The sequence below is a fragment of the Leptopilina heterotoma genome, unplaced genomic scaffold, assembly GCF_015476425.1.
Source record: "Leptopilina heterotoma isolate Lh14 unplaced genomic scaffold, ASM1547642v1 Lhet_199, whole genome shotgun sequence".
Lineage (NCBI taxonomy): Eukaryota > Metazoa > Arthropoda > Insecta > Hymenoptera > Figitidae > Leptopilina > Leptopilina heterotoma.
In genome coordinates this window covers 625,574-644,746 of record NW_025110915.1, presented here as the reverse complement: position 1 = coordinate 644,746, position 19,173 = coordinate 625,574, and the positions used below count along the sequence as shown (strand labels likewise).

Genomic DNA, 19,173 nt, shown 5'->3' with positions numbered 1-19,173 from the left:
AAAAAGATACGTAACATTATAAAATACGTTAGCCATTATTATTAAGAGAAAAGAAAAATGTATTTTTCCAAAGAAAATATTGTCAATCGCAAGCATGATAAACATTAAAATATTTTGACGTTTAAAATACTGCATAAATATTTTCCTTAAAAAATCCATTTTTATTTTATTATTCACGGAAAAATTCAACCAACCCAAATGCCGAAAAACAAAGTTTTCCCGCGACGAAAAGAGACTGACGAATTTTTACATCCGATTTGAAATGTTGAATATTTATTGAAAAAAAAATTAGAGAATATTAATTAAAGAAGGAAGAAAAAATTGGTGCTTTGCTTATCAGTTTTCAGATTTTATTCGAGGAAATAGTTATAATTATTATGTTATATTATTTTAATAGTAATTATTAATTTTATTTTAATCTATATTCAATATAATAATAATAATAATTATTATTATTATATCGTTTTCGTTATGCGATTTCTGTTATATAATACACCCAGAAAAAATATGTTTGACCCAGAGCCAACTAGATTTTTTATTTGTTTGAAATAAATTTTATTTGCTTCAATGAATATTTTTCAAATAAATTTTATTTACTTCAAATAAAAATTTTATTTTTCTACAATAGAATTTTTATTTAAAACAAATAAATAAAGTTTCTGAGACAAATATACTTTTATTTAATTAAAATAAAATCTTTCTCTGGGTGTAGCAAATGCAAAAAAAAGAAAATTAGTTTTACCTACGTTTTTCTATTGGTCCTAACGTTAATTACTTATTATAAACTGCCAAACTGGCTGAATGTTAATAATATTAATAATTTAATAATATAATAGGTTTCATTACAATAAAAAAAAACATTTAATTGTTTTCAAATTTAACTATTAATTTAAGAAAAAAAAATTGTTTTTGTTATATATTTGCGAAAGAGGCGAAAAAAAATTGTACGATGAGATAGAAAGAGAAAGGAGAAAGAGGCAAATGTGTCGTGGCTGCTACACCTGCTGGCGAGTTAAATTCCATCTTTCTGGAATTCCATGAGATTCTATGATCTCATAACATGACCATTGGCTCGATATAACTGCCTTATATCGAAGATTTTTTGCGTAATAGTATGAGAAGTATATTTGCGTGTGTATTTGTGTAAAAGAGAGAAAAAGAGAGAGAGAAAGTGTGTGAGAGAGCGAGTGTATAGGCGACACATCGTTTTGACTCCCAGCAAGCTGGCGCTTTCAAAGCTTCAGCATCAAAAACCTCCGACCACCTTTCCATCGACCTTTTATCGAATCATGCTATTCGCGAGCTACGATGAAATCCAATTTCATTTCTCTTTCTTTTTTTTCAACCTTTTTTTCGTCTTTTACCTTCTTCCTTCGTCTTTCTTCATCTTTTTTCTTTCTTTCTTCATCTTTCTTCGTCTTTCTTCACCTTTCTTCGTCTTTCTTCATCTTTCTTCGTCGTTCTTCGTCTGTCTTCGTTCTTTTTCGTCCTTCTTCGTCTTTCCTCGTCCTTTTTCGTTCTTCTTCGTCTTTCCCCCCTTTTCTCTTCATTCTTCGTCTCACCCCCCCCCCCCTTCAATTCCATTTATTCCTTTCGAAAGACGTGATTTTTCTCACTCTCTCTCTCTCTCTTTATATTTGACTACTCTCTTTAAAACCTTCTCTGCTGGAAGTCGGATTCCCAAGTGTTCTGCGGGCTTGTTTCACGCGCGTGGATATAAAGTGCTAATGTCAAGACGTCACTGAATTACCGATTCTCACGCTTCCTTATCGCTTCCTTTCGACAAGAGTCCTTATCGCGTGAGAGCTGACAATCACTCGAGAAACATGCCCTTTCAAAGCATTCGGTCTAGCCATCATATCATCGATCCTTATATAATATTCTTTTCGCAATATATACATTTGGATTTGAGAAATGTAAAATTATGGATGTCGGTCAATTTTCACCTAAATTAAGGCGCAAAAAAAAAGAATTTGCGAATAATTTTCTCCATTTCAATTTTAAAAACATTTTCTTTTATTTCTATATTTTTCTCTTCTTAATTCCTCGCTTGAGGAGAAAATTCTTATTCGTTTCAATAATAATATTCTTTTACGGTGAATAATTTCTTTCGCCTCACATTCAGAGAATGAGAATTTTATTTGAAGTAAATAATAATTTATTTATACTCCAAATAAATTATTATTTACTTCAAATAAAATTCTTCTCTGAGTGTAAAATTATTTATTTGTTTTAAATGAAACTTATATATTTGAACCAAATAAAAATTTAAACAGAAAAAAAATTTTATTTGACAAAAATAAAAGTTTTATTCAACACGAACAAAATTTATTTGAACTAAATTAAATAATAATATGGAAACAAATTAAATTTATTATTTATTTTTTTTGAAAACTTCAAATAAATTCTTATAAAGAAAGTTCTGCACGTTAAATTTTTCCATATATCGTTTTCCGATGAGAAATAAAAAAAAATGTCTGTTCCTAATTTCGATAAAAAAAAGGAAATTTTCTCCAAAAGAGAAAAAAAAATTTACCCTGAAAAATTTCGCTTCGAGAAGTGTTTTCTAAGTACTTTGATAAAATGAATTTCAAAAAAATACCATTTGGCAATTCATTAGAAAAGTGATTTCAATTTGCTGATTTTGCAAATAGAAAGAGGGAAATTTCTCTTTCCTTCCAATTATTAATTTTAAAAAAGGAGAAGAAAAAAATTTTTTTCTTTTTTTGCACACAAAAAATCACCATATAAATTCAATTCACCAAATATATATACCTATATATATTTTTTTTTCTTCGCCTTATTTTGCACCCTGCTTTTTATAACTTCAGTTCGTCCCAGTTTTACTTCATTCGAATCGACCCCATTTCAGATAATGCTTTGTGCTTCATATACGTTTGATTATTGAGCCCTTTTTATCTTCGTTTCGTTAAACTGCCAGCTTGAACCTTATTCAACATTCAATTAATTTTGTTAATTTTTCTCCAAGTCTCTTCTTTTTCTATTTAAATTAAATCTTTTGCTCAATCCTTTTTTACATTTAAAAAAAAGAAGAAGAACGAAGAAGAAATAATGAAAGAAAGAAAGAAGATGAGTAGAAAAAAAGAAAGAAGCCTTTAAAAGCTTTATTGATCCCTTTTTACTCGCATTTAAATTCAATCCTCTTTCCAATATTATTTATTTCAGCTTCCTTTAGTTATATCATTAATTTTTTATTTTATTTTGTTAATTTTGTTTATATAAAACATTTTTCCAATGTACGAAATTTTTTCATGAATTCGTACGTTTGGAATTTTATTTACAATTCGAACAAATCATTTTGATCCAATTTATATTTTATAATACTAAATTGTAGTTTTAGTATTTTTTTTTAAATCACAAAATCTGTAATTTTTCATTTTTTTTGACCTTTTAACGGTGCATTTTGAAACAAAAAAAAAGTTTTTTTTTTATTTGTCTACATTCTTCAAGTGTCGAAAGTATTTTAAATTCCGCATTACCGAATTTTAATTGAAATTCAAAAGAGTCCAAAATGTAATTATTTCAGTTTGTAACTTTGAATTCTAATTTGAGTGGCTTTGGAGTTTAAAGCATTCAACTTTTCAAACGAGAGGGGATAAAAAAAAAAGTTGTACGAAAAAATTTAGTTACCCGTCCATTGACTTCACGAGAGGGAACTGTTTTTTTGGAAATTTTTTTCTATTTTTTAATGTACCTTTTATATTTTCCCAAACAAAAAGAATCTACAATAAATGAAAATAGGAATAAAAAAAAAAACTTTGAACCAAACTTGAAGTAAAGTAATGGAATTTTTTTCACAAAATAAAAATAGAAAAAAAATTAATGAAGAGTAAACAAATTTTTATTTATTTCTTTAATTAAATGTTTAGTATAAAATAAAATTGTTTTTAATTTAATTTTTGCAGTATTCTACAATTATTTTTTGTCCGAGAAAGTAAAATTATAAAAATGAAAAAATTAGTCACTTTTGTGCTAAAGATTAAATTTTTCTTTTTAGAGAAAAGAGAATAATTTATTTTTTAGGTGAAAAAAAAAAATTATTCTTTCCTTTTCATCGTAAACTTTTTTAACTTTCCTCAAAAATATAATCAATTTAAAAAAAAATAATATCAACTTTCATGAGAGAGAGAGAGAGTTTGTCACCAAGTGAATTGAATTTCACATTTAGAAAATAAAAAATTTTTTAGAAGAAAATAGATATAAAAACAGAAAAAAATGGGAAAAAGTAGAAAAAAATTAAAAGATTAAAAAAAGTAAAAATGTTGAAAAAAGGAAATTTTTAAAAAACACTTTCCATTGTCTAGAAAAATAAAAAAAAAATGATACCACTTACAGAACTAAAAATACAATTCAATTAACACAAAAAAAACTACGTCGCAAAAGAAAATATTTTACACCATCAAAATATTGTTTTTTAGAGAGAAAAAAAATACTCTACACACCTGTCGAGGAAAAAAATTTCATTACAAAATATTTTGCTTCTAAGTTTAGAAGAACCTTTATCACGATAAATCCTTGATGGAAACGAACTATATAATAACATTCTATATCGTTGCGAAAATAGAATAGAAATTGTATAATTTAACTAAAAAAATACTTTCCTTCTCAATTTTTTTCCCCCAAATTTTCCTCCCAAAAAAATACTTTTTCTTCGTAAAAAACAAAAAACAATGGAAATGTTGTATTTATATTAATATACATAATATTTATTTATGGGATTGACGCAACGTGTCCTCGGGTAGGTCTCGCGTGAGAAATGGCAATTATGCAGGGTAGCAGCCAGACCGATTATTACTTACCAATATACAGAGCACCGCAGAGAATACTTAGTTAGTGCAAGTTGAATGAAAGATGAATTTTTAAACAAGTATAAATATCGCGCAGTGAGATTGAGCTAAATAGAAGATGAAACAAGTAGATGACATAAGTGTAGAATAGAGGAAACAAAAAAAGGTGTATATTATAAGTATATATATAATATGTTGTATATTATGTATTACATATTATATATTGTCACCAATTTTTTTAAATGTTAAAATTAAGACAAAAAATGTATCAAAATGTTGCTTCGCAACACTTTTGATACGTTTTTTGTCTTAATTTTAATATTTCTCAAAAAAATTGTGCGTTTAGTGTATACTGAACATTGCATATATTGTATATTATATACTATACACTGTATATTATACACTATGTAGTGTATATTATATGCTATTTACTGCATAACGCAAAATATATACTACCTAACATGCAGTATAGTATATATTGTATATTATATACTATATGATGTACACTGTATACTGTATATTAAATACTATATACTGTATATTATACACTATATACTGCATATTATATGCTATATACTGTATAACGCAAAATATATACTGTTAATTGTATATTATATATAGTATAATATATAATATATATTGTATATTAAATACTATATACTGTATATTATACACTATATACTGTATATTATACACTGTATACTGTATATTATATACTCTATAATGTATAATATATATTTTACACTGTATATTATATATTATATACCGAATAGTATATATATACACAACCAATATAAAACATAGAGTTAAATATATAATATGCAATAATATAATATTGCATAATATAATTTTATATGTATTTATATATATTATATATAATTAATTATATATTGTATATATAATAATATATACAACTGCTGTATTGTAGTATATACTGTACAATATACTATAATATTTATAATTATATTATATAATATATGTACCCAAAGAACACACCTCGGAAAAAAATATAAATATACAAAAAAGCGCGTATGTATGAAAAGACAAAAAATATGTATATTATATATGCATATGCTTACATGTGTAAGAGTAACTGTAGATGACAATTAGAGAAAAAAATATATATAGTATATATAAAAAAGTATATAAATAAATAAATGAAAAAAAACGAGTAATTTATTGAAAGGCGGAAAGGTAAGAAAGAAATTACCAAAAAAAAAAAAAAAAAAATACGCCACTGTTGCATCGTAACGAGACGATGTAAATTAGTGACGTGATATACTGTGTTAAAAGTCGTAGTGATAAGTTATTAAACGAGCCGTAATTATAAAGGAAGTGTTGTGGCCAGCCTATCGGATCCCTTGAACCCTTGAAGTATATTAAGGTATAAATATATACACGTATATGGTTTATATTATTATAATTTTTGAATTATAATATACTATCTAAATACTATAAATTAGAATATAATTTATAGTTGGATATGTAATTTATATTATATATTATATACAGTGTATATTACGAAGTATATATATAGTGTATTTTATATAATATATAATATACAGTGAATATTACGGTGTGTATATATATATAGTGTATATTATATAGTACATATTATACATTACTTTATAATATACAATATATTAATAACATACTATATAATATACAAAATTACAAAAATAAATTATATAATATATATTATATATGTGTATATATTTATAAATATAGATAACCTAGAGTATGCATGTGCCATAAAAAAAAATTTGCGACCGTGTCTGTGTGTGAGTAAAAGACAAGAAGAAAAAAAGAGAGAGAGTGCACCTAAAAGAAAGAACATAATTAACAGTTAATGATTAATATCGCGTCCGATTATTAAGATATAAAAAAACAGACACCCGACGTTCCTTGATTTCTCGTAGGTTTTCGTACGATTCGACGTGCGCACGTTTTCGGGTTTTTCAAAAAAAAAAGAAAGAAAAACAAAATTTTTTTTTTTTTTTTTTTTTGAATCCCGTCACGATACGGCATATCACATTACGACCGTACGCTAAGGAGTTAGGTGCCTTTTTCCAATTCACGACATATTTCCCAAGGGAGCGAAAGAGAGAAAGAGAGCGCGCGCGAGAGAGAGAAAGAGAAAAATTAGAGTGTTGCTAAAAATGTACGATAATAAAAAGTGCAAAGAAAAGCAAAAAAAGAACCATTACAAAAGAATAACATTACAAAAAAAAATAACACTAGAAAAAAATTAATATTACGAAAAAAAAAGTCACTACAAAAAAATAAAAAAAACACCGAAAATCGATATAAAGGGAATAAATTTCAAATTCACGATTTTATAAAAAAAGAAAAGAGCAAAAAAAAAAAAATAAAGAAGCCGAGAGATTTTAAACAATATATAAAATATGTGAAATTCTAAGTGATGATGTGTGGGGGGGAAAAATTTTAAGTTTTTTAGTAAGTTCGCGCAAACGAAAAATATTTTTTTTTTCGTGAGAGAGAAAATTAGCGATTGTCTCCCTTTTTTTTTTGATAAATATAGACAAAAAGAAGTGATTTGCGTATATGTAATAGAAAATACTAATAAAGGGAGGCATTTGCAATCACACGTCCAAAGAAAAAAAAATTGTCATAATTTTATTTTATTGATCGAATAATAATTTTTTTTTATTATTTTTATTAAAATGGAAGAGATTAAATTGTATGTGAGAGTATGCGTGAGAGAGGCGCTTACGAAGAAGTGTAAAAACTTCCAATATTATATATATATATGTAACGAATAAATAGCCAGCGGGGGTTCCATGGCAGCCTCATTGCTTATACATATAGGAATTATAAGGGATGCTGGCGCGATGTAAAATCAATAGTCACCAAAAAAAAAAATAAAAAAAAAAATTGAGCGAAAGTGCTGTGTATGTAATAACTCGCAAGAAAAAAAATACCTTCGCATATGTGTACACAAAAAAAAGCGGCACGAAATACACTAACTCATTCGACACAAACACAAACACAATTTTAATGGAATAATGCGCGTGTTACGCACATAAACACACAAACACACACACACACTCATACATACATATAATACACAAATACATACATAGGAAGTCTTGGGACATGCGTGAGAAAACGTGTATGATATTATACATAACATAGCATATGAAGTATATTATAAATAAAAAAAAAAGTGGATGGCGATGATGAAAAATGATGAATATAAATATATATATAAATATATAAATATTATGAAAAGTAAACAAATTATAAATATGAAAAAAAGTATATAAACGAGAATACAGAATAAAAAAAAAACCCGTTTAGGTGTAAGAATATAAGATATTATTATTATTATGATGTATGGTTGGTTTATAATGTAAAATATATTATAGAAAATGTACCACAGTTGGTTATTTGAAATTTATTTCTATATCCCTTTACTATTGTCCTTTATGATTTTTACTTTTTCTTTTTGATTTTTTACATTAATGACAAATTTGTAATAATATAAAAATAATTGTAGTTAAAAAATACTATCAATAAAAGTATCAGTAAAATAATAAAAATACTAAAAATACTAAAAATACTAAAAATACTAAAAATACTATGAATAATAAAATTCGTAACAAAAATAATAATAATAATAACAGGAATAACTGTAGTAATAACAATAACAACAATTACAAGAAAAGATAATAAAAATAATAACTTCAATAACAATTATTGTAGGAATAATAGTAATGATGGTAATAATAGTGATAATGATAACAAAAAGTTTATATTTTCCAAATTTATGTTTTACATTCATATTTATTTTTGCAAACTACTAATAAATATTAAATAGAGATTTTACGTTTTTATTTTATTTTTTTTAGAAGCAGAATTTTCTTCAATTCTTTCAAGTTCAGAATGAAAAGGTAAGTCATCATATATAAATTTCGTGATTTAGTGAATTGTATGACTTGTAATTTTCATGTTTTCGAAGACGTCAAACACGTAATAATAAAAAAAAATAAAAAAAAAATAAAATTATGCAATATAATATATATGAAAACTGATAATAACGAGAAGCAATATTGTAAATGTTTGTAAAATTTGTCTTACTGTAATTGTCTTTTACTACTGATACAAAAATTGTTGTCCTTTGACAAAAATGTCCTTTCATTAAAACTGTTTTTTAATTCTGCATATAGAAAAATTAAAAAAGCTTGGTATTCTTAATATAGTTGAATATTTCAATGTTAATAAATAATATTAATAAAGAATTTTTAAAAATAATTTTTACAAATAATTTTTATTTACTACTGTATTTTATTTTTTATTTGTTTGCTATTTATTTATTGATCTGAAATACAGGAAATAATATACAATTGACTGAAATTTACTCTTTGTCCATTCAATAATAATTACGGAAATAATACCATAAATGTCTGACAGATTTAAAATTATGTCTGACTAAAATTTGCTTCTACTACTGAAATAAAAATTACAAAAATATTAATACTAAAGTCGAACCAAAACCTCTTTTTACTACTGTTCCTATAAAATTATAGTTTTAAAAATGCAATTTTTAAAACTTTCCTTTACTACTGATTATAGAATTCTCAAGATTTGAATATTTTCAAAATCTATTTGACTGTCTAACTAGAATTTACTTATACTACTGCAAAAAAATTACAAACATATTCATACAAAAGTCTGACTAAAATGTTTTTATACTACTCTTTCTAATGTCTGACTAAAATTTGCTTTTACTACTGAAATAAAAATTACAGAAATATTAATACTAAAGTCGGACCAAAACCTCTTTTTACTACTGTTCCTATAGAATTGTATACTTTTAAAAATGCATTGTCTGGCTAAAACTTTTCTTTACTACTGATTCTAGAATTTTTAAGATTTGAAAATAGACTGTCTGACTAGAATTTACTTCGACTCCTGCAAAAAAAATTACAAAAATATTCATGCAAAAGTCTGACTAAAATGTTTTTATTCTAATTTTCCTAATAGTTGACAGATTTAAAATTAGACTGTCTGACTGAAATTTACCTTGACTACTGTAACAAAATTTACGGCACTACTAACATGAAAGTCTGACTAAAACAATTGTTTGCTACTGATCCCACAATTTTTAAAACTAAAATTTGCTTTGAAAACTGATTCTAATATTTTAAGAATTTAAAAATATACTGTCTGACTAAAGTTTATTTTTACTACTTACAGAAGACTAAGGAAACTGTAATATAAAAGATTTTCACTGTCTGACTGAATTTTACTTTTACTACTAATAGGAGGTTTAAAAAAATGATCTAACAGAAATTTTCTTTACAATCTTTTTCTCTAGAAACATATTTTAATATTTTGAAATGTCTGACTAAAATTTACTTCGACTACTAAAATATCTATTCATAAGGTATCCGACTTAAATCTGGTTAAATGTTTTACTATTCATACTGAAACAAAATGAATTTTCAAAATTCGGTACCCATAAAAAACTTTGTCGAAGACTATTTAAAAAAAAAATTAAACTTTAGATTTTCTATCGAAATATAAAATGTACTTTCAACGTACAATTAATCTCCATAAAAAATAAATTATAACCAAAAAAAAGTTCAAACAAAACGAATTTATTTAACTACAGAAAACATATAAAACTAAACAAAACACTAATTGCAAAGAAAGTATAAATAAGCAAACCGAGAACTTTCTGAACAATCAAAATTATATTTAAAAGCAAAGAAGCAATTACTTTAGAAAAAAAAATAGATTTCTTTATTTATTCTTGAATATATATTTTCATACAAAAATGTTTCTACACACATATATATAGTAAATATGGAAACTAGCACACAAATATACGCACACGAGATATCAACGAAATGCCAAAAGAACAACGAATGGTGCACGGAATAAAGCGCATAAACTACAATTAGTGATAATCCATTTGACATGAACGTGGCACCCTTTGCGAATATTATAGTCCTACTGCCTGTCTTTATTATCAAAGCTGTACGTCATTTTACAAAATTATTTCTTTGATTCTGATACATCAATCATGAAAAACTTTTATTACACTTTTTTTTTACTTTTCTAAAAATTAAAAACAAAAGAAAAAAAAAATCTTTGCCTTTAATTATTATCATTACACTAATCATTTTTATTAAAAAAACGATATGAATCGAAAATTTCAATTTTCATTTTAGTGCTTATTTATTTATATAAAGAAAGACAATAAAGAAAATTGATAATAAAAAACATAATGCTATAGTGAGAGAAAAAGATTAATAGCAACGAGTCCAGGGAAAAACTTACAATCAGCGACATTGGAAGCGAGCGACGAGAGCGTTTAATTAACTTAATTAAACGAGTACTTTTACTAAGGATTATTCTAGAATTAAGTAATGAGGCGCCCTCTATACTTTTCCAGTTAAAAAAAAAGGGGAGGAGGCTATTATTACAAGTAATTAATGCGAAATAGAAATAATTAACAATTTATCGCTATTTCCGAGTGATTTCAATTGTCAATGCATTAATGATAAAAAATAAAATAAACAATAATAATAATAATAATAATAATGATACTAAATATAATATAAAATTACGTTCATCAAAAAAATCATTTTAATTTTTATATTCTTCAAATTATTTTATTTCACATATTAATATTTAAATATTAAATTATATTTTAATGCAATTATATTTTAACAAAGAAAATTTACTTATTATATATTTATTGAAACGGTTTTTAAAACGATTTACATTTATTCGAACTGAAACTTACCTTTACTAAAAAGGTTTTTTTGTATTTAGTAAAATACAAAAATTATAATTCGTCTGACTAAAATTTGTTTTTACTACTGGCAAAAATTAAGAATTTATAAATATTATAGAGTCTGACTATAAATTTTTTTCTACTACTGATCATAATTTTCTAGAATTTATAGAATGACGTCTGACTAAAATTACTTTTTACTACTTTTTAATTTTTTGCAGTAGTAAAAATCAATTTTAGTCCGACGAATATTTATTTCTCTAAAATTAAAAAGCAAGTTAAACTAAACCAAATAGAATTAATAAATATACAATTTTTTTCAAAATCAAAATAAATATTATTGTTAGTTATTAATAAAAATTAAGTAAAAAAAACCTTATAAAATTAATTTGTTCTTTGAAGCAAAATAAATATTTTCAGATCAAAAAAATTTAAACCAAATTAAATTTATTTGAACTATGTAAAATTTATTCGAAACCAAATTAAACTTATTTAAACTATGTAAAATTTTGTCGAACCAAATAAAATTTATTTCCATTAAATAAACTTTATTCGAATTAAATGAAATTTATTCAAATTTCAAACCAAAGAATTGAATTTGCACCCAAAAATATAGTAATTTGTACGAAATAGAAGCTATTATTTGAAATAACTGAAATTTTTTTAAACCAAAATAAATATTTTCAGTGAATGGAAAATAAATAAACAAAATAAAACAATAAAATAAATATTTATTTCAAATACAAATTTTCTTCTCAAGGTTGCCACAAAAATTTAACTTTGTTTTTCCCGGACTTTTCCCCTGATTTACAGACAGATTTTTGACTTTTTCCCTGACAGTAAAGAATATTCTGATTCACTCTAAAAATGATTGGAAACTCAAAATAATGTTCGAATATTTGCGAATTTCTTTAATTGTAAAATTATTCGAAAACAATTGTTTTATTTATCATAATTATTTAATAATTATTATTTTTCCATTAAAATTAAGATTTTTAAAAACTTCATTTAAATTCAATTATTATTTTCTAGAATTTTTAACTAAAATTCTTCTTTAAATCAATAATTATTTAAAAGAACGATAAATTTAGATTTCCAAAGATTTGAATTTGAAACCTTTTCAAAATTTAATAATTTCTAAAAATCCATGCTATAATAATGTTTTTAATATTAAATTATTATCTAAAATTTTAACCGAAATTCATCTTTAAATCAATTTTTATTAGAAAATTGTAGGAGAATTCAATTATTTAAATACAAAATAATTGCATTTTTAAAATCAATAATAAATAATTTATTCAATAATTGAATTTTACAAGAATTTTTTAAAATAATTGAAAACTTTTTAAAGAATTTTATTAAAATTTTTTTAAATAATTGAATTCTTGAGAAGAATTTTAATAATAATTTATGAATATAATTGAATTTATGCGATAAATTTTATTTACTTTTTGTTGCAAAATAATTGAATTCTTGTGATAACTTTTGATATTTGTGGAAATAATTGAATTTTGGAAAAGAATTTTATTAAAATTCCTTAAAATAATTGATTTTATGTGGAGGTAATTAATTTGATTTTGTTGTTTAACAAGATAATTAAATTCTTTTGCAGAATAAGTTAAAAAAATTTTGAAAATAATTGATTTCCTCAGACGAATTAAAAGTTGTTTATGAAGATAATTGAATCATTGCAACGAATTTTATTATTTTATTCTATAATACAATGTTTCTTAAATCATTGATACTTTCTTAAAACAATGTTTCTTAATTCTTAATTTGAATTCTTTCGTCAAGTTTCAATAAAATTTTTAAGAATAACTGCATTTTTCGAGGAATATATTTAAAATTTTATTAAAAATATTTGAAATTCTACTATGAAAATAATTGAATTTCTAAATGAAATTTTATTATTCATGAAAATAATTGAATGTTTTCGTAGAATTGTATCAAAATTTTTTTTCAATACTTAAATCTTTGATAATTTTTATGAAAATAGTGAATATTGGAAATTATTGAAATGCGAAAAACTTTTAAAAATAATAGAAATTTTGAAAAGAATTTTATTTAAATTTTTGAGAAAATAATTCAATTTTTGCCAAAAAATTTTGCTATTTATAAAGATAATTGAATTCTTGACGAAATATATACGTTAAAATTTTTTAAAATAATTGATTTTCGTCAAAGAATTTTATTACTTTTGAAAATAATTGAATTCTTGTGATGAATGTTGTTATTTATAAAAATAATTGAATTTTGCAAAGAAGTTTTTTAATTACTCCTAAAAAATAATTGAATCTTTGTGAAGAATCTTGTTCTTCACAAACTTTTGTAATAATTAAATAATATTAAAAAAAATTCATTCTGGTCAGAAATAGAAAAAAATGTTGAAAGTTTTGTATTCGACTTTGTGGTAGTTTATGAGGCAAACAAAAATACACTAAAAATTCAGAATTTTCTTATGAATTTCAAATATTTAATTTTTTCCACAATAAAAAAATCCTTGATTTTTCCCTGATTTTCCTGACGTGTGGCAACCCTGCTTTATGTTTACAGAAAAAACAATCCTTTTCAAGTTCTATCTAAAAAAAAATAATTCTCTTTAAAAATCATTTTTAAATGAATTTTTTTATTTCCAAATAAAAACACATTTTTTCCATATTCTTTGGACAAAAATATTACCCACACCAAATACAGTAATATTATTCCCCGATAATAGTATAAAAGTATAAATTGATATTCACCGAAATAAAAAAATTCCCCCAAAAAAAAAAAAATAAATAAAACCATCCCAAATGAAAAAAAAAATTAATTTTTCCCACCGAAATAATAAAATTTTTCCAACTCCATATATTGAATATAATTATTTGGAAAATTCCTTTTGAATTCGTTTTCATACAAAACGTGAAATTTTCTTTTATGTAGGATTTAATTAAAACAATCCATTGAAACGAATAACAAATGCGAAACATTTTTTTTTTACATTTTACCCCCTGGGGTTGTTGGTGGGTTGAAGGCCGGAGGGATGTTGTGCGGGGTAGAAGAGAGGTTATAGTACACATAGTGACTCTGAGTGTAATTTCATTTTCATTTTTGTAACTCTGACGCATATAATAACGACATTTAAATAATATACAGGCTTTCTGGCCACACTCATACACACTCGCAGCCGAGTTTCGAAAATCTCAGTGGCAAAACTATATGTATACACAAACTCGGATTTCATATACACGACGAGGCATTATATGCGCTTCGACACAAACTTTGTGTATATCTCTATATATATAGAAGCAAAATAAGCCAACACATTCATTATGGTTGTTAATTTATGTTAAATACATATTTACACCATCTGTAGCGTAGATATAGGATCATATCGTGTGGCACCCGCCGCGGGGAGGTATGAGAGCATATTATTTCATTTATCACCATATAACGACACAGATGTGAACAAAAATTAACATTGCAATCGTCGAGTGTGTGTGAGAGAGAGAGAGGAAGGAAATAATTCAAACAGTGCGCGAGTTTGAACGAAAGAGCATTTTTCAGGTTGGCTGAGCATTGCCAGTAAAGCGAGAGGAATGGGTTACGATGATAAACTAATTAATATACTTTGAAACCAGGGGTTTGCCTCTGCTTTTAATCAATACTTTCCTTCTCCTCCGACTATTGTTACAGAAGTTAATTAAAAAAGTTATTTTCATATATACCTTATATCATTCATTAAACAACAAACTATCATTTTTTTTTCTGTATATATATTAAATGCCTTAATGAGAGCCATAGGTTACTGAGGTCTTTCAACAATGATAAACATTACCTGCGAAATCATATTTTGTGCACATGAAAAATGTTTCCTAAATATATTTTTCGTGATAAAAAAAATATTTTTCTTTAGTTTCATTTTTCATTTCATATATTTTAGAATAGAAAAGAATATGTTTGTTGGAAAACAAAAATTTTCTTTTGTGATTATATAAATTTGGTCTTTTATGTTTTTTATATATTTGTATATACTTTTACTAGCAAAAGGAGTCATAAAATAATAAAGAAAAATTTATTAGTTTGTTTTATTAAAATAACAATACACTGTCTGTTAAAAGGAGACTTCAACTACATTTTTAATTATAACAAGAAAATGATTTAAATCTTCCATAAAATTTTTGGATTTTTATTTTTTATTAAAAATTGATAGATTTTAGAATCCATCTCTAATTATTTGTAGAAAATATGTTTTTTTATCTACAAAAAAATTGACGAATAAGAAATAATTGATTTTTACAATTTTTGAAACATTTGTTTGAAAGAAATTATTGTTTTTAGATTGAAAATGCTAAAAAAGATGATTGTTATTCAATTTTTTTATATGGATATTCACTTGTTTATTTTTCTAATTTCGAATCATTCACTGAAAAAATAATTTATTTGAATGAATTAAAATTTTTTTCAGTGTATTTTTATCATAATTTATTTATAATTTATATTTTTTATTTAAAAAAATTATAATTCGAATATTGTTAGAAAAATAAATAAGTGAATTTCCGTATAAAAATCTTAAATAACAATGGGCTTTTTAGCATTTTCAACCTAAAAACAATGTTTTTTTCAAAAAGAATGCTTCAAAAATTGTAAAAATCAATTTTTTTCATTCGGTAATTTATGTGTAGATACAAAAACATATTTTCTACAAAATTGCAGATTGATTTTAAAATCTACAATTTTTAAGAAAAATAAAAATCCAAAAAGGGTCAGAATATTTTCTAACTAATGATTTCCTCCCAAAAAATACTATAAAAATAATTTTATGGAAGATTTAAATCATTTTCTTGACATATAGTTAAAATTGCACATATATGGAAATTAATAAATTATCAAAATAGATGTTTTTTTTAATGATACGTAATAATATTATAATCAGCGTCTAGAATTCTAAATAGGAAGGAAATTAAAAAAAATTAATATATTTAAATTTTTATAAAATCGATAAATATAAATTGGATATATGTTTTAATATTAAAATAATGAACACGTTTGAGTTTAACTTTTATTGCCGTTTAATAATAAATGAATATTTAAAATTGTAAATTATCTTTAAATAATAATGAAAATATTTTGCTGCGTAAAAATTAATAATAATTCTCGATAAAAAGTGAAAATGAATAATTTCTATGCAGTTTTATAATATATTTTCGTATACTTCAATTATTTATGAGACAAAAAAGCAGAAGAAGGTAATATGAATTTATATATATTTTATTTTTTTGGTTTGTATCATTTTTATTTGTAAAATAATCAAAAACAAGGGTTTATACTTATATAAAATTCAGTAGTGTAATAAGTTAAAGTTTTACGAGAATTCAATTATTTACATGCAAAAATAAATAATTTATTGAATAATTGAATGTTTCTTAAAATGTAATACTCATAAAGAATTTTATGAATTTTATCAACAAATTATTAAATAATGAAATTCTTTTGACGAATTTTAATAAAACATTTTTAAGAATAATTACATTTTCGAGGAATTTGATTAAAATTGTTAATTGTTAATTGAAATTTTGCGATGAGTTTTATTATTTATGAAAAATAGATGAATTCATAAAAAAAAATTTAGTATTTATGAAAATAATTGAATCCCTTTAAAATTTTTTATTATTTATGAAAATAATTGAATTCCTAAAAAAAATTTAGTATTTATGCGATAATAATTGAACCTCTTTAAAAATTTTAATTATTTATAAAAAATAATTGAATTATTTCGCGAAGAAATTTGTAAAAAAATTTGTAAATAATTGAATTCCTGTGAAATTTTTATTTTTATTTTTTTAGATATTAAAAATCATTGAATTGAGGAAAGTTTTTGAAAATTTTTGAACAAAATTGAATTTCTGCGATGAATTTTATGACTTTTGAAAATATAATTGAATTTTCGCAATCATTTCTAACTTCTCCAATTTTCAATTTTATTTTTGAGCAAAAAAATTCTTCTATAAATCCATTATTTTTAATAATTAATTAAGTAGATTAAAAAATGTAACTAATTTCGTAAAAATTTAAATTATTAAAATTTTTCAAAAATGTATGTTTTTTAAAATTTTTAATTAATTTCATTCAAAATAGAAATTTTATAAAATTTCAAAGTAAAGCCTTTTGAAGTTCATCTATTAATGAAAATTGTAAGCGTAACTATTTTAAATTTTAATAAATTTTGAAATATTTGAGTAAAATTATTCATTAAATAAATTATAAGTAAAAATTTTATGATAGTTCTTCGCAAGAATTAAGTTATTAAAAAAGAAATTATTGTTAGAAATAAAAAAAATTGAAAATTTCTGACAATAACTTCTTTTTTAATATAGGTTGTTTATGTGACAAACAAAGAAGTCACCAAAATTCAAAATTTTCTTATGAATTCTAAAAATTTAATTTTTTCCACTACTTTTAATTAAAATCCCAGACTTTGTCCTGATTTCCCTGAATTCCCTGACCTGAGGAAGCAAATATTTATGAAATGAACACAATGAGAATTACAAAAATATACAACTTGGCAACGCTTTTATATAATTAAGTCAATACATAAATAGTTAACTTTATAAATGAAAAAACCCTTAAATAATCTTCAGCATTTTTATTCACGTAATTTATTTAATAAAAAATTTTTCTTAAAGACCAGTAATAAAAAAAATTCACCAATAATTCTTACTTAGAAGTAAATTTTCCCATTGAAAATTGAATACTTGAAGTAGATTAAATTGAAACTTTAATATCACTTAGGCAAACGTATATATACACATAGTTTATATATAGGTATATATTTGTGTGTGTGTGTGTGTGTGTTGGGTGCTCTGATACTTTCTAAGGAAAGGACCAAACAATTTATCACTCTCTGTGTCTGTGGATATATGTTTAAAGAGGTTTATGGTGTGACTGAGAGTCGTTGAAAATGAATTGCTATAGAATAGAGAAAAGAGGCAAACGAGGAGGGATGAGGGGGGTTAAAAAGGACGAAGTTGCTTCGGACTCAAAAGGGTTTTGCTCGAATATAGCAATTGGTCTAGCAACCGCAAATGAGAATAGCGGGCTGGAAGGGAGCTGCAACGTGTTCCACGCTTCCCTGGTGACCGATGAGGCCAATTCCGTCAACCATCGTGTGCCTTCATTCTCCAACTACTGTTCCTGCAAGTTTTCTACTAATTGAAATAAGAATCACTAAATTTCTACACACGTCCATAAAATACCATCGTTTAGTATTTTTCTATTTTCGCCTAATTCGACGTCATCTATAACATAATCAAAAACTTTCGTTTACATATTAAAATATTTTTACTTCTTATTTTTACTATTTATTTATTTATTTACAAATTATAGTATTTTGAAGTTTTAATTAACATTTCTCTTAATAAAAAAAAGTTTTAATTCAAAAATTATTCAATTAAAACTGTTTAAAAAATTATATTATAACATTTACAATATGTATTTATTTCATGTAAATATAAAATTGTTTTGAGTTTCTTAATTAAAATATTTATCAGGATTTAAAAATTTTTATATAATTAGGTATTTAGTTAATTTTCAGTTTGTCGCATTTTCTTATATATA

General features: G+C 23.7%; 1 protein-coding gene across 5 annotated transcripts in view; it reads left to right on the top strand.

Moving 5' to 3' along the window:
• LOC122501065 (nucleolysin TIAR-like) overlaps positions 1-9,036 on the top strand; it is a 503,799-nt gene extending 494,763 nt beyond the window's left edge. For 4 of the 5 annotated variants that reach the window (XM_043610310.1, XM_043610308.1, XM_043610307.1 and 1 more), the window contains exon 10: positions 8,681-9,035. In XM_043610310.1, the coding sequence (XP_043466245.1) occupies positions 8,681-8,740 (60 nt within the window). In that variant the 3' untranslated portion in view covers positions 8,741-9,035. Of the gene's footprint in view, positions 1-8,680 lie in introns of all 5 variants that reach the window. The other variant, XM_043610312.1, reaches the window with a different exon arrangement.
• Positions 9,037-19,173: the final 10,137 nt, after the last annotated feature.